The sequence below is a fragment of the Patiria miniata genome, unplaced genomic scaffold, assembly GCF_015706575.1.
Source record: "Patiria miniata isolate m_02_andy unplaced genomic scaffold, ASM1570657v1 HiC_scaffold_20, whole genome shotgun sequence".
Classification (NCBI taxonomy): Eukaryota; Metazoa; Echinodermata; class Asteroidea; order Valvatida; family Asterinidae; genus Patiria; species Patiria miniata.
The window spans coordinates 15,285,986-15,300,241 of NW_024037059.1; the positions used below are offsets into that span (position 1 = coordinate 15,285,986).

General features: G+C 41.0%; 1 protein-coding gene across 1 annotated transcript; it reads left to right on the forward strand.

Moving 5' to 3' along the window:
- The first annotated feature begins 18 nt into the window (after positions 1–18).
- On the forward strand, positions 19–3,856 carry LOC119728558 (poly [ADP-ribose] polymerase tankyrase-1-like). Its single transcript, XM_038200847.1, has one exon. It carries the CDS (start codon positions 275–277, stop codon positions 1,685–1,687), a length of 1,413 nt encoding a protein of 470 aa, XP_038056775.1. The 5' UTR covers positions 19–274; the 3' UTR covers positions 1,688–3,856.
- Positions 3,857–14,256: the final 10,400 nt, after the last annotated feature.

Below are 14,256 nucleotides of genomic sequence, written 5' to 3' on the forward strand. Positions count from 1 at the left end.
CCCATCGAAGACTTGGCAAGTCTACTTTGTGCTTCATAAGGAATGGCGCGCCGAGAATGTCGTGGTATGGCGTGCAAACGGTGTAACGAATCATCACGTCTGATATCTCAATAGACAAACTATGTGTACTTTAAGAAATGTACGTGAAGCCCGGTAGCTATATTTTTTTTGCAGCGCTCCATAGAAGGTCCAGCGTCCAATACTGATGTCGCAGTACACAAAATCTACAGTTACTAACGTGAAGTCTATTTGAAGGAGAAAACAATCTTATAAAATGTTTTTCACACCAACGGTTGAGCTGTGGTGGGTGAAATCCAGTGATTTGGTGGATTTGATCAATTCCGATTGCACCTCAGCCAGGTTTAGAAGATTGCTTCGACACTGCCTAAACCCAAACAAGACTGTTGGTGATATGCAGCTTACACCCCTGCACCACGCTGTATACAAACAAAGATCTGACTGTGTTGATCATCTCCTGAATCAACTCGCTGATGTCAATGTGCAGGATTGTTGCGGTTATACACCCGTCCATCTCGCCGCCAAACATGGACTGGTGGACATCCTGGAGCAGTTGGTGCGGCCGGTCAACAGGGCCGACACAAACAAGCCGGACGTGGTCGGTATGACCCCGCTCTCCCTCGCCATACAGGGAGGTCACCGAGCCTGCGCAGAGGTGCTGCTCAAAAATGGCGCCAACCCCAACTACAGCCATAAACACATCGGTTACGAGATTCACCGCGTCCCGTTTGACTCGCCCGAGTGTTTCCAATTACTGCTGAGGTACGGAGCCAATCCGGAGTCTCGAACTCCGACTAGAGGACTAACGGCACTGCACGCAGCAGTTGAGGCTGGGAACCTCGAATTTGTAGAGATTGTGGTGACTCTAGGGTGTAACATACACGCTTGGACTACTCCCCGGGCACCAGAGAGACCCAGACGCAACGCACTTCAGCTAGCAATCATAGGAAACGAGGTCGACATCGTGAGGTGTCTACTGGCTCACGGAGCTGACCCGAACTGCCGCGACCAGCAGGGTAACACCCCGTTGCACCACGCCTCGGCACACCGGGACACCGATATCATCACGGTGTTACTGGACAACGGTGCCGATATCCACGCCTTGAATGACCGCCAGTATCAGCCGCTACACCGTGCCTGCTCCGCTGGGAGAGGCCCCGAAATCCTTTCCTTGCTCATGAGGAGTGGCGCCGACATGGACGCACGAACTCGCACCAACGATACACCACTTAAGTGTCTCCTTCTTCATTACATCAATGTGTTGCTCACTGAAGAGGAAGATCACAGTCAAGTGGATCATGCTTGTCTGTTGGGCATAGTAGCCTTCATCAACAGTGGAGGGCGCTTTACCATCTCCACAGACAGGGACGACTTCCGGAGTCTGCTGAAACTGCTGCCCCAGTTGACCTCACTGCCACAGACCATTCAACTTCTCATAGCAGGTTCAGATTGCATATACATCGAAGACATCGATGACCTGCTGTTCAGTTTTATCAGGGAGCCCCTCAGGACCCAGCTGTACCTGGCCACTCGTAACCCACCTTGTCTTGGACGGATGGTGAGGCGTGCCATTCGGTGCCTGATTGGTTACAAGCGGTGCGAGGAGGCCGTCCGAGATTTGCCGTTGCCGGTTTTGCTGCAAGACTATTTACTGTTTTATTGGGGTTGAGGCACAGACCAACGATAATTATACAAATGTAGCAGCACTGGAATTTTATGACCTAGCCTGTCTTTATGATCCAGACTGTTTTAGGAGGAATATCAATTCCTACCTCCAGCTTTCCTAATTATTTTTTAAGCATATTTTTCTTCTGTCTAGCCTTTTGCCAAGAGTAGCTTTTACAGCCTCGCTTGGGACGATTTTGCATTTATTTTTAATGGGAGAGCGTTACCAAGTGCTTCCGTCTTTTTAAAGTGCTAAGAAATGTATCTTCTTATGCGAAATTCCTTGCGATTTTCAGCCTAAATGGCTTTACAATGCATGAAATTGTGCAAAAAAAATCGAAACACAAATCCAAACACTGTTTAATAGTGAACCGATGCTTAGTGTGTGCCGCACACTGCTATATAAGTGTTTACTAATTATCGCTTTGACGGTTTAACCTTTAAGATATGTTGTCAGCAAGAAAGCGAATTTTTTTCTCTTAAGTTGGTGAATTATATTTTTTTCCCCAGATATGCATCAATGTGTCTAAGTTATTTCATTGTTTAAGCCTTGCATCACGAAGTATCCAGTGTAACACATTTCAGCTTGCACGCATTCGGTAACACAATATGCATACGTACCCGGTACAGCTCAAGGGAGTGAGATACCGACACTCGTTTACCATTGATCCCTGCATATAGAAAATTCTCAGATTTTACTACGTGAAACTGAAAGTGTAATTTGGTGCACCTGAAAGACCTTTATCTCGGTTCGTGCAGCCAACAAAACCAAGGGTTTAAACAACAGTATAAAACTTGGATCCGGTTCCATTTTTAATTCCATTATGATGCGCTATGGACAGCGAGCATGCAGAGAAGATGTTCAATGCTGGTCTGAGAGCATTAGACATACGATACCAGCAGCTGAAAATTGCCGGCTAGAATTTCGAGCTTGGTTAATGTTTTAATTGGAGGGTTCGTAGCGGCACAAAAGGCCCGAATCCTAAACCCCTTACATTTCCCAGCAAATTGAATTGGGGTCAGGGGACTGTCTATGGTTACCTCTGCCATTGCTCAGGTGCCAGCGTTGAGTGAAGCACAATCAATTTTCCTTTTAACCACTCTGCCCACATTTCTGCACGGGTCGTGTCTCAAGACGAATCGGCTCGAGGAGAATCGACAGTCTTCAGAGCGTTGGTATGATTTGAAGTCATGCATTAAAGCGGTTTTCAAAAGGTGCTGCTTGAGGGCGCCATATTTGCAACTGGTCTAATCGAATAGCAAGTTCAATGAGTTTGATTTTACAAGGGATAAATATCCTAGGAATTTTTAATCCGTTTTGAAGGAAAGAGCACCTGATGCATACAGTTTGTCAGCGAAAGACGGGCCGTTAAGATATGGTTGTAATAAAATCACAGTCGGTAATGAGAGGTTTTTATAATGTCTGTGCTGCTTGAGCGATTTAAGAAATTGTAATTTTTGAATTAGAAACAATTTCTCTTCATTTTTCTAATCACATGAGGTCGCTTTAATAACGTGTTTGCGTGATGCAATCAAGGGACGTCAAAGCTTATGTAAAAACAAACCGTTTGTGCAAGGCCGGTTTAATAAAGTTTAAATAATCAGTTCCAGTGCCTTTTATGAAACAATTCATCCGAAAAGAATTACACGGGTAGCCATCAAGATTGAACACTTATTTTTTTTGTCCCTTTGGTAACATCACTACCATCACATGAGTACGAGAATGGACTTGCACCAAACTGTCCTCGACACAAAGATAAAACAAGCCTCAAGCAGAATTCCACCACACCACTACTTTAATTTTTCCTGATGTGTCCCACCATACTTACGATAAATCTGTGCACAGCATGTTGGAATTTTGACCACGCTTTGTGCAATGGCTGTTGTCGCTCATCACCATCAGAAATCATCCTATAGTGTATCACACAGTGGGGACTTATTTTGGCTTAGACTTCGTCTCCTTTGCGAATAGTTTGACCCACTTAAACTGTTAAATTACGTTTAGGGTAATCATTCCCAAACCACTCTTCATTTTGGACACTGATGAGGGTTTTTACCACTGTGACCCTATAAATCCTAGAGAAGATGCCTCAGCCAGCACGTCTGCCGGACCATCTGGCTTCATTTTTTTCTCGGGAATGAAGACGGAGATGCTGACAGTCACTATAAGTTAAAAGGCACTTCATGCTCTAAACTCCTTCAAGTTCTTCAGCTACTTCCTGTCCATTTGCAAATCATTGATTTTCCTCCCCCAAGAAATCCCCCAGGAGGACTGATCATCATGGTCACTGCTTAGAGAAAGTTCCTGGCAGGGATTTTATATGAGACATGATGTCGGCCTCATTATCACGATGCTTTTCACGTCGTCATGCTGTTTTCCACTGGGAACGAGTCCACAGGGAACATGCATGTTGTCGAATATTAAATGCATCCTTGTTTTCAAGTGTCATTGCAGTTTCAGACAGAAATGGTTGAAACCTTTTAAATCCTTCCATACATTTTTAAGCTCTGGCAGGAGTTTCTACATGTCACTTGGTGGTCGGTCGGTCTGTCGGTCTGTCTGTCTGTCTGTCTGTCTGTCTGTCGTGCTGTCTGTCTGTCTGTCTGTCGGGCTGTCTGTCTGTGGTGTCTGTCTGTCTGTCTGTCTGTTCCCGAAAGTTGACCAAAACTATGGTGTTCCATTATGTGCCATCAGCGTCGCATTTTCTGCGTTGCATTTTTAAGCTCTGGCAGGGATCATTTTGATCGATTTCATGCAAGACTTCCATGCAAGACTTCTTGCAGCACGGTCAGAGCTTATTGTGCACTGACTCGCACTTGTTCTTGTTTTTGTTTTAACCAAAGACGGAATGGTTTTCAATATCGACTGGAGTCAATTTCTAACCTCAATCAACATCACTGATTCTATTAACAGCGTCAAAATACCCAGTTATATATTTTTTAATCGTTCAGTGGAGCGTGCACTTTGAAGTTAATTGAACCGATCGATGATAATTTAATTGATGGGAGAAATAAAGCAAGCTGAGCACAAATAAACCAAGTCAAATACCACTGATCTTGAGCAGCGTACATCTCATTCTATCGCCACCATTAATGTCAATGCGTATGTAGAGAGGGTGTATACGTATCAAGTAATATAATTCGACATCCTTTTCAGTTGCGAAAAGAAGATGTCAAATCTGGTTATAGGCAATATTTGCACAACTCTAAATATATAGTGAGACAAAATAACACGGGAGGACCGTGTAAAGAATATCTAACAACATTATGGCAGAAGCCGCCTGCAAAAGGTCTTCTCCGCCATCATGACCTGATTGTCAGAAGCCTTGAGGTGGGATCAAGTTCATCAACCACCTGGTCTTAGATGTATGTTCTCTACTTTAAAGAAACTTTGTCGCTTAGAAGCATATTTTCTAAGAACACGATAGTGTCGGTTTATACGATCGCGGTGACGTACGCCAAACGAGCACTTTAAGCCCTCGTCACTTATCGACTCTGCAAATCCGGTTGTCGACATCTCAGCCATGGGTAAAACCGGAGAAATCGAGGATGAACTGTCAGCGCCGATAACTTGCTCGCTAGTATCGATTGCTCCGTAATACGATGCAGCAAAGTGTCCAGTCCTCTCAGACTAGTAGGTTTCTAGAGATTAGGTAGAGAAAAAGAAGGCAAAAAAAACACAAAGAAAAATAAAAAGAGTAAACTTGTTTACTGTGAAAACGCTGTAGCCGAAATCAAGGGCCCTCATTTGACTCGGGTCATTTCGTGATTGATTCTCAGGGTTTTTCTTACTTCTACAAACGTCATGCACTGTAGCATTAGCGGACTGTATTTAGGTCAAAGTGCCGGCAGGTGCATTTGGCAGGTGACGAAGTACAAGACAGCAAGATGAACCCCATGCAGCTCCTTATAAATGTTGGAGCCATTTGACTGAATAGAGAAGGCACTTATAAAACATCATGTCTATAGGGAAAACCTGTGCGAGCGCAAAATACATTAATCGAATTAGTGTTTGAAGACAGAGCAAGATCTCACCTTTAAAAAAAAAGTTAAATCGCCCTTGTATATGAAAATTACATCTAGATATTATATCTAGATATTTAAGTTAAGTGCTATAGACCGAATCGTCCAAAACGATCACTCAACTATAAAAAAAACCCCACATATTTCCATTCAACCTGTCTGTTTCTCTCAGAACATGGTTCAAATGTACTAATTTTCTTTCTAATTTTTGTGCTATATCACACGAAATCTCCCGTGTGGCATTAATTGTATTATACCTCCCGCAGTCAAGGCTATTATGTGTCAAGCCAATCCTTCCTAAATCCCCTTGAGAACTCGCATTTTCAGCGCGAAACCACTGCTGTTTCTCCGACGTGTTTCTGCATATCTGGATATCACATTGAGCTTCAGTCTGCCTGAAAATCGAGCAATTTAAATTGTACTTTTGCAGGGGTTCAGTTCGTGGTGTACGAGTTATTTTTCAATGTTAAGATCGATGGTTTCCTTAGTTAACGTTCCTTACTAGCGTTCCAGAAAATCCAATTCATATCAAGTTTGAATGGACTAAATTATTCGAACACGTCCAGGCAACAACTTCGAACGAACATGAGATCAATAAATTTGCAGTGCATTTAGTCGCTTTGGGAAAGTGCTGAAAACTTTGGGGGTTTATAAAATGCTCTCAAAGTATAGGAACTTTCTCGCTCAACAATGACATTTCTGCTGAGTATTTTCGCAGACGACCTTACGCGAAGGTCAGGAACGGTTCCTATTAATTACCATGGATGGGAAATTCTGTATGAGAAATCGGTATCCTAATAATCGATTCTGACTTGGGTTTAAACAAACGGCTGTTTTGTGGCAGGCATTGCTCTTTAAATAAGAGAAATCTTATCGTCAGGACGCCATTCTCGTTCAAAATTGTTTAAATATGCTCCTGGACGTGACTTGCTGATTCTCTTAACAAAATGTATGATTAATAGTTAAAGGATGCGAAGAAAAACTTTTGAAAAAACTTTTGGACAAGTTAAAAGAACCGTAAACAGCCGTTTGGTTTTCCTTCTGGAGCGCGCGCGCGCGTACTCGGCAGTGAGCGCACCTGTTGAGACAATAGCTGGACATTCCTCGCGCATACCTGGTATTATCAATACAACTAATGCACTTGAACGGCTAAACACCACTTCTTGTAATTATCAGTGTCAAAAATGGCGTCGAAACAACAACACCGGCTGTGGAAGCATTTTCGCGAAGATGAAAAGTTCGCGAAGTACGTGTTATTGGAAACTCTGTGGAAAGTGGATAATGTGTGAATGATGAACTGACGGAACTTATTCTAATAAACTGGAGTTTCATTTCAATAGAACATTATATAAACGACGCTGAAAAGAAATTGTCAGTGGTATTCATCAAGTTGACTGCGTTGTAATTTGACGTTCGGTTCTATTATAAACAACATGCACGCGGAACTACTGCAAAGGACCGCTTGGAAATAGCAGTCGTGCGCTTCATAATAACCGGAGGATATTGTATAATATGGAAGATAAAACGCGAGGAAAGATGATGAATTACTGTCTGCAAAAAAAGTGTCGTCATGTCCCGGGGCGAAGATTCGTCAGATTGACAGCCAAAATGATAGTGCAATTTGCCCACAGAGACTTGTGGCTCTACTTTTAGCAAGGAATCTCTGAAATCTCGGAGGATTAATACCTGGAGGTGAAGCTGATATGTTAAACTGGGTAAGTTTGCCTTCACTTTTATCCCTGCTTTGTCAGTACTAAACAATGAATTTGAACAATATTTTTTTTTAAAATAATGTTGAACAAAGAAATTGAAATGGAGCGGGGCTTGGACCTGCGACCTCCGGATAACCGTTCTGGTGCTCTACCAACTGAGCCATCCTATCTGAGTTCCCAATTAGTCAATATTTAGTGTTCAATGGGGCGCTAGTCAGAAGTCATAAACTAGTATGCCATTCAGCCAGGGATCAAGCCCAAAGTCACGATACAGACCTGGGAAATAGCAAACGGGGATAAAAAAAAAAATTAACTTTTTAAGATTACTTTTGGAAAAACGCTTTACTTAAGTAAGTTAAGTTTTAATAAAAAAACGGCAGCAAATATACAAATTCATAATTACAATTTGCACATCTGAAGCTCGTTGATTATACTGACCACTAACGAAACAGTAACATTATTTATCAACAGTCTAATTGTTAAGAGGAAGCCACCTCCCGTTTATGGCCCATGTTTTATTGAGGATAATTGAGGTCAGTAATCTCTTGTACGCGTGCATTGGACTTTTCTGATACGAGCGCGTCGCCGTTCAACCTCGCGCGTGACCGCCAACGAGTGACCCCTCGCTTGTGTTCTTAATGGGTTTGCATAGGCGGTCTGCATATATCCGGTTTACGGGAAAGCTGTATAATAATAACACACAAAAACATAAATAAATAGATAAATAAAGAACGTGGAGATATTGACTTTTCCGCGGGTGTTGTTGGGTGAAGTTTCGGTATTTTGGGGGCCATAAGAGGCTGTAGGAAAAATCGAGTGTGTACGCCTATTCAGAGCAAAAACATAACTTATTTATTTACATAGGCCTAATTGAGTCCAGTAAAAAAAAAATTCTCGGCGAAATTGGGTTCTACGCATTAGAGAATGGTAATGTTCGTGAAGCGCCGAAACCCATATCCCAACGGATATTGAAGCTTTGGATTTTATTTCAGCGTGTTGACGTCACTCTTACTTGTTTTTGATAATAATCGTGGCTCTTAAGCTTACTTCAATTGGTTAGCTGAGAAATAAACCCGGGTATTTCCGAGGGGTGCGGATGAGTGTGAGTTCTTTCGCCTGTAGTTTGATTTTTAATCATTCACCGGTGATTTAGGATCATTCGGGTTACAACTTTAAAATCCATTTCATTTGTAATCTGAGACGAACCATTAAAGTCTTGTATTAAGCCATAAAAGTAGCGCGAGGGTCGCCACGGGCTCAAATTTACTCTTCCTCCAGAAGCTTTCAATGCGTAGCGGGAGGAAAGGGAAGACAAATAAGACTGGAGCTACCTGAGATTTTAAAGCTGAGATTAGGCGGGAAATGATGCAGGTAATTCGAGAGAAATGATCGAATGGGTTGTTGAAGGCCTCGGGCAAGGCCGACGTGCGTGGTGAGGTTTCACGTGCGGATTTAGTGCACGAGGTTAATAGAGGTTGAAGACGGACAGCGTTAAAGAATACTGGTGTCGTATTCGGATGAACGATCGGTGCGAAATATCCAACAGAGGTGGTAAAAAAACATACTTTTAGACGACGTAAAGAGTAAACGTTAAAGTTGTTTTCGTATAAAAAAAAAATCCGCTGGCAATGCGGGATGCAAATGTCTTTGATTGCTAAATGTGCCTTGGGTATCTAGTTTCATTGTCCTCAAAGTAAACCATTAGTCCTATTTTATTTGTGTAGGGGTAAAGTTAAAGTGCTGTGCTGTGTCTTGCTCGAAGCCAAGTCTGTACTTTTCATGAATTAGCCTGTCATCATAGTCATAATTCGTGGCGTTGTGCTATTCGATATTGTGGTGTTTCAGTGACGTAAAAAAACCCTTGAAACCCATCAGTGGGAACTACTTGCAAGGGTATAAAATAACCATGAAAAATCGTGGTTTTAAAAGGAACACATAATATTAACATGTAGCATTAATTTAAATGCAGTACCAAGATTTCAGAGTATATGCTGCTATTAATGTCGAATTTTGACCAGTTCGGAGCACACGCTGAACTGAAGGCGATGTGTACAGAGAGAGAGAGAGCAATTCCTGCTTCAGGGAGATACTCGACCGTTACCAGTTGTAGCCTAATTATCACAGATAAAACGAAGACATCCGATCACTTGTAGTTGTGCTTATGTCATATTCAAGTGACATCCATCATGTCCGTCAGTAAAGAATGTCACATGTAACCTCGTAAGCTAAAACAGAATACCAGAACTAAATACAAAATCTGCTTGTACTTTTTTGCCGCGCCGTTGACCTGTGTGTTATTGGAACAGCTTAATAAATAAAATAGAGGAACCAATTACGTTAACGTGACTTTGACGTTTTCAGGTTAATGCTTGAATCATCACATGCCACCGCCAGAACGCTTAACTCCGATAAAATTGGAGGGGAAAAAACATTAAATCCGAGGGTAACATGATTAGCAGGTGTCACAGACATGAACAACAGCTGTACCATTGGCTTTGAACGGTACTTTCACTTCATGAAATTATCCAAACCAAGTGCTTCAAAACCATGTCCAGATACTTCTAAATGCTACCGGTACCACTAGTAAGTTGAAGTCTTGTATTAACATGGAAAATACATTAAGATCTAAGTGTACTATGATTTGCAGGTGTAGCATGGGCGTTGTACGGGCCTAATGTTCATGTCCTTAAACACTTTCCGTGTAAGAATCTTAAAATATTAACCACCGGCATTTAATCCCCAAGTGAGATACTGTTCCCTGAAGAAAAAAAAATTCAGACAATCTTAGCTTTATATTGTCGATCGAAATACCAAATTTCTATTTACTATGACTTCAACGTATATCGTTCTTATAATAATCGGTATTCCTCGGACGGGAAATAGCAAATTACCCGATAGCAAGTGTCAGAAGTAAAATGTAACATATTGTTTTTTTTGTATTTGACACTTAAGTATTGAACCCACAAAGCGAAAAGAATATGAGAGATGTGCTTTGTACAAATCCTTTAGATTAGCGTATTCTGACCAATCCTCGGTTTTTAACCCATTATGCAAAACATGAATAATGTACACGTATCTGTTTTGTTCCTAGGGGGATAATTCTTCAAATTAGGAAAACCAGACTTGTCTAAATGCAAATTTCAACACCCTTTACCCTACTTTTTTGTGCTTTTTTTTTGGGGGGGGGGTGTTTCCTGCAGGCTATGCATACATCAGTTCGAAGACGTCTCATTTAAGATTTTCCTCTACTCAACTAGCATAAGCATAAAAACAAAAAAAACCTGCCAAATTACGCATCCTTCAAAATGCCAAAACGATGATCTGAGTTGACAATGGTGAAAGCGTACCAAGATACATCGTGCATGCATCATTCATGTGCAGACATGAGCCCATATACCCCAAAGCATATTATTACATTCACTTGTCATATTGATACACATGCAAAAAGTCCTTCAGACCGAAGGCCATTCAGGTGACATAAGACGAGACTGTTTAATGTTAACGTTTCAAACAAGTCAGATTTGACGTAAACATCTCTCAGGAAAATGTCGGACGAGATAAATTGACGGGTCTATAAGCTATTAACTTACCCGAATTACATTGGCAATCAAAATATTTTTGATAAGTACGTGACCACGTGTCAGTGGGAAGTAAATGCTACCTCACTCACATTTTATAACGTAATTTAGCATTGATGTTAGTTTTGCTATCTACTTGATAACATTACCAGACTTTATTGATTGCGTATAAATTAAGTCTATCCTCGAAACCTATCCCAACTCTATCCCTGAAATGCATTTTAAATCCTAATTGAATAACCTTCAGCTACCAACCTCGACATTGATGCGTATACTAGTTCAGACATTTACTAATTCCGTTATCGATGAATCCAAGCTGACATAACTGATGAAATAAACGGAGAAATACCTCATTACCTCCCTGTATTAGCTTTGACATGTTGATCAAAATGACAGTGCAACATAATGCCAACATCTTTGCAAAATCATCCGGGTTTTTTTGGAAAAAATTATTTCGTTGAACTCAGAAGTCATATGATAACTTCGTTCAGCAGGAATGAGCAGGTATGTTGAAAAGCTATCAACATCAGGATCATGCATGATTGCATTTGTGTGTTTCAAGCTCCACGCTCTCGTCTGTTTGAATTAATCATGAATGGACTATGTCTCACCATTTTCGTTTCAATAATTCACAGCTTCTTCTGGCGGTACGGTCCGCAAGAACAGATGATAAATTACGTCCCCATTACCACGGGTAAATTTACTCTTCCTACGGGTAAATTGACTCTATCCACAAGGCTAACCATTGGGCTAGCGTTTAATCATGTTTGACTTTTCCAGTAAAATTCGTGCACATCAAAGAGTGTACTTTTTACATTTAGTAGGCCTATATGAGCAAGTGATGCACGAGAAAAACAAGTGTTTTGTTAAAGTATAGGGCATTTGCGGGAGTGACTTTTCTGGAATGACCGCCTAAATTAGAGGTCTTTGCCTTCTTCATAATGTACAAAACACTTCAGATATCAAGATAATCTGAGTCAGTATGGGCAATAACCAAGGCATCAGGCGCCGTGCAAAGCCCTCCACTGATGCTACCAAGAATGAGGTGAATGTCCCCAATAGCTTACGGATCGAATCACCCAAGTGTGCAACTGTAGTTTGTTTCTCTTCTAAAGCATGGTAACTGATCTTGGCAGATTGTCTGTACTTTCGAGGAAAAAGTTTTTGTTTCATAATGTACAAAACACTTCAGATATCAATATAATCTGAGTCAGTATGGGCAATAACCAAGGCATCAGGCGCCGTGCAAAGCCCTCCACTGATGCTACCAAGAATGAGGTGAATGTCCCCATTAGCTTACGGATCGAATCACCCAAGTGTGCAACTGTAGTTTGTTTCTCTTTTAAAGCATGGTAACTGATCTTGGCAGATTGTCTGTACTTTCGAGGATAAAGTGGATTAAATTTCGTATTAAGGCTTACAATTTGTAATCGTTGAAGCACGAAATAAAGGTAGGACCATCGCAAAAATGTAAGCGTCTTTCCCCTGATGGATTAGTGTTACATGCCTTACGAACATTAGCCGTACCTTTTTCTACGACAATTTATATCTTTGAATTGGTATGGACAAAGAGTAAAAACAAAACCAAACACATTAACATCTAAAACTCAATTCCAACCCAACCAAACCAAACCAAACCCAACCTGCTAAAGGGCCCCGAAAAAGAATTTGAATTCTAGACGCTATGTAGTGCGATCTGTGGCATTTTCTGACCACTAAAACCATTTTTTAAGGAAAAGATCATTTTTAAACATCATTTTCGATTTTAATGTCATTGAAACAGCTATCATTGAAACAGCTATTCTGAGCTATTGGCTATCATTGAAACAGCTATTCTGAGCTATTGAATCATTATAGTAGGCTACAATTTTTCTTCGGGGACAAAAAAAGAGGGGGGGGGGACAAACGATATGATGCCCCCTTCCCATTTTAAAAAGTGGGTGGGGGACTTGTTCCCCCCCCCCCCGTCACCCATTGATTTACGCCCGTGCAACCCAAACCAACCCAATCCAACCATAACCAAACCAAACCAAATCGTCCCAACTCAACAAAAATAAACCAAACAAACCAAACATCAAACCCAACCCAACTCACCCCATCCAGCCCAACCAAACCCTACCAAACCCAAACCAACCAAACCTAACCCAAAGCTACCTTAACGTGCATTAAAACTTACTTAAATATTTTGAGCAGCATTTTCCCTTAAAACTCGGTTTGAAATTTACTGCCTTTTTTTTTGCCTGCCTCATTCGGTAATTACCTTCTGTCCATCTTACCTATCAATATCCTATCAATTTTCTTTTGAAGCTGGGATTTTTTTCTAAAATAAAACTCAAAAATCTCTGTATCAAATATCTAGCAATAGGCCTACCATTATGAGATTTCAATCAAATTACTGCCAGATGGGTGCAGCTGACTCGCCAGTGCATGTCTTTATGTGTAGTACAGTGAACCGGTTATACAACTTTATACATGGTATATATATATATATATATAAAGCCAAGTTAATATTTAATTTATGATATCCAGCGTGTATATTATGCCTGAGAAGTCATTCACTTGCAACCGAATACAGGAGGGATTTATTTCTCTCTGACGAAAACATATCCCAAACGAGCCGTCACAGGTTTCACGATTCTCATGTTGCGCTGCATGCTTTTGGGTGACCTATAGCTAACTCAAGCTTTTGTATATGCGTGGGATGACGATGTATAAAGTTTCTTCGGAGAAGGGGCTTAAACTGCTTAAATATGAACGTTTGAACTTACTTGAATTATCTTTTGAAAATGTCTTTTGCTGAAATATTTAAAATATCTATTTCAAACGGATGTTCGGAACTAACCCAAAAAGTCATTTAAGCCAAAACCTTTAAAACTTTCATTCTGATATGTTATCATTAAGTCATGGACGAAAAATTGCTATATGACAGGAAAAAAAAGAATGTGTCAAGATACTCTGTAATACTCACTTTATTGAATGCCTTTCTGTAGTAGACGGAGGCCTACCTAACAAATTATACCCCGTCTTGCGCTTTTAGCTGCGGTTTTCCAATATGCTGCTCAAAACAACTCTCGACAGATTAAGGATGTTCAGATGTAATTTATGTCTGCAGCACTGGCGTCAATGTTAGCCACGGGGAAGTCATTAGTCATGAGGGAGGACTCTTTTTTTTTTGCGAAGAAGTGTTGAATCATTTTGGACAGCACCCTGCGGACAGTAGAGTCACACTTGCATTTATAATGTTATGTACTTGTTGTTTC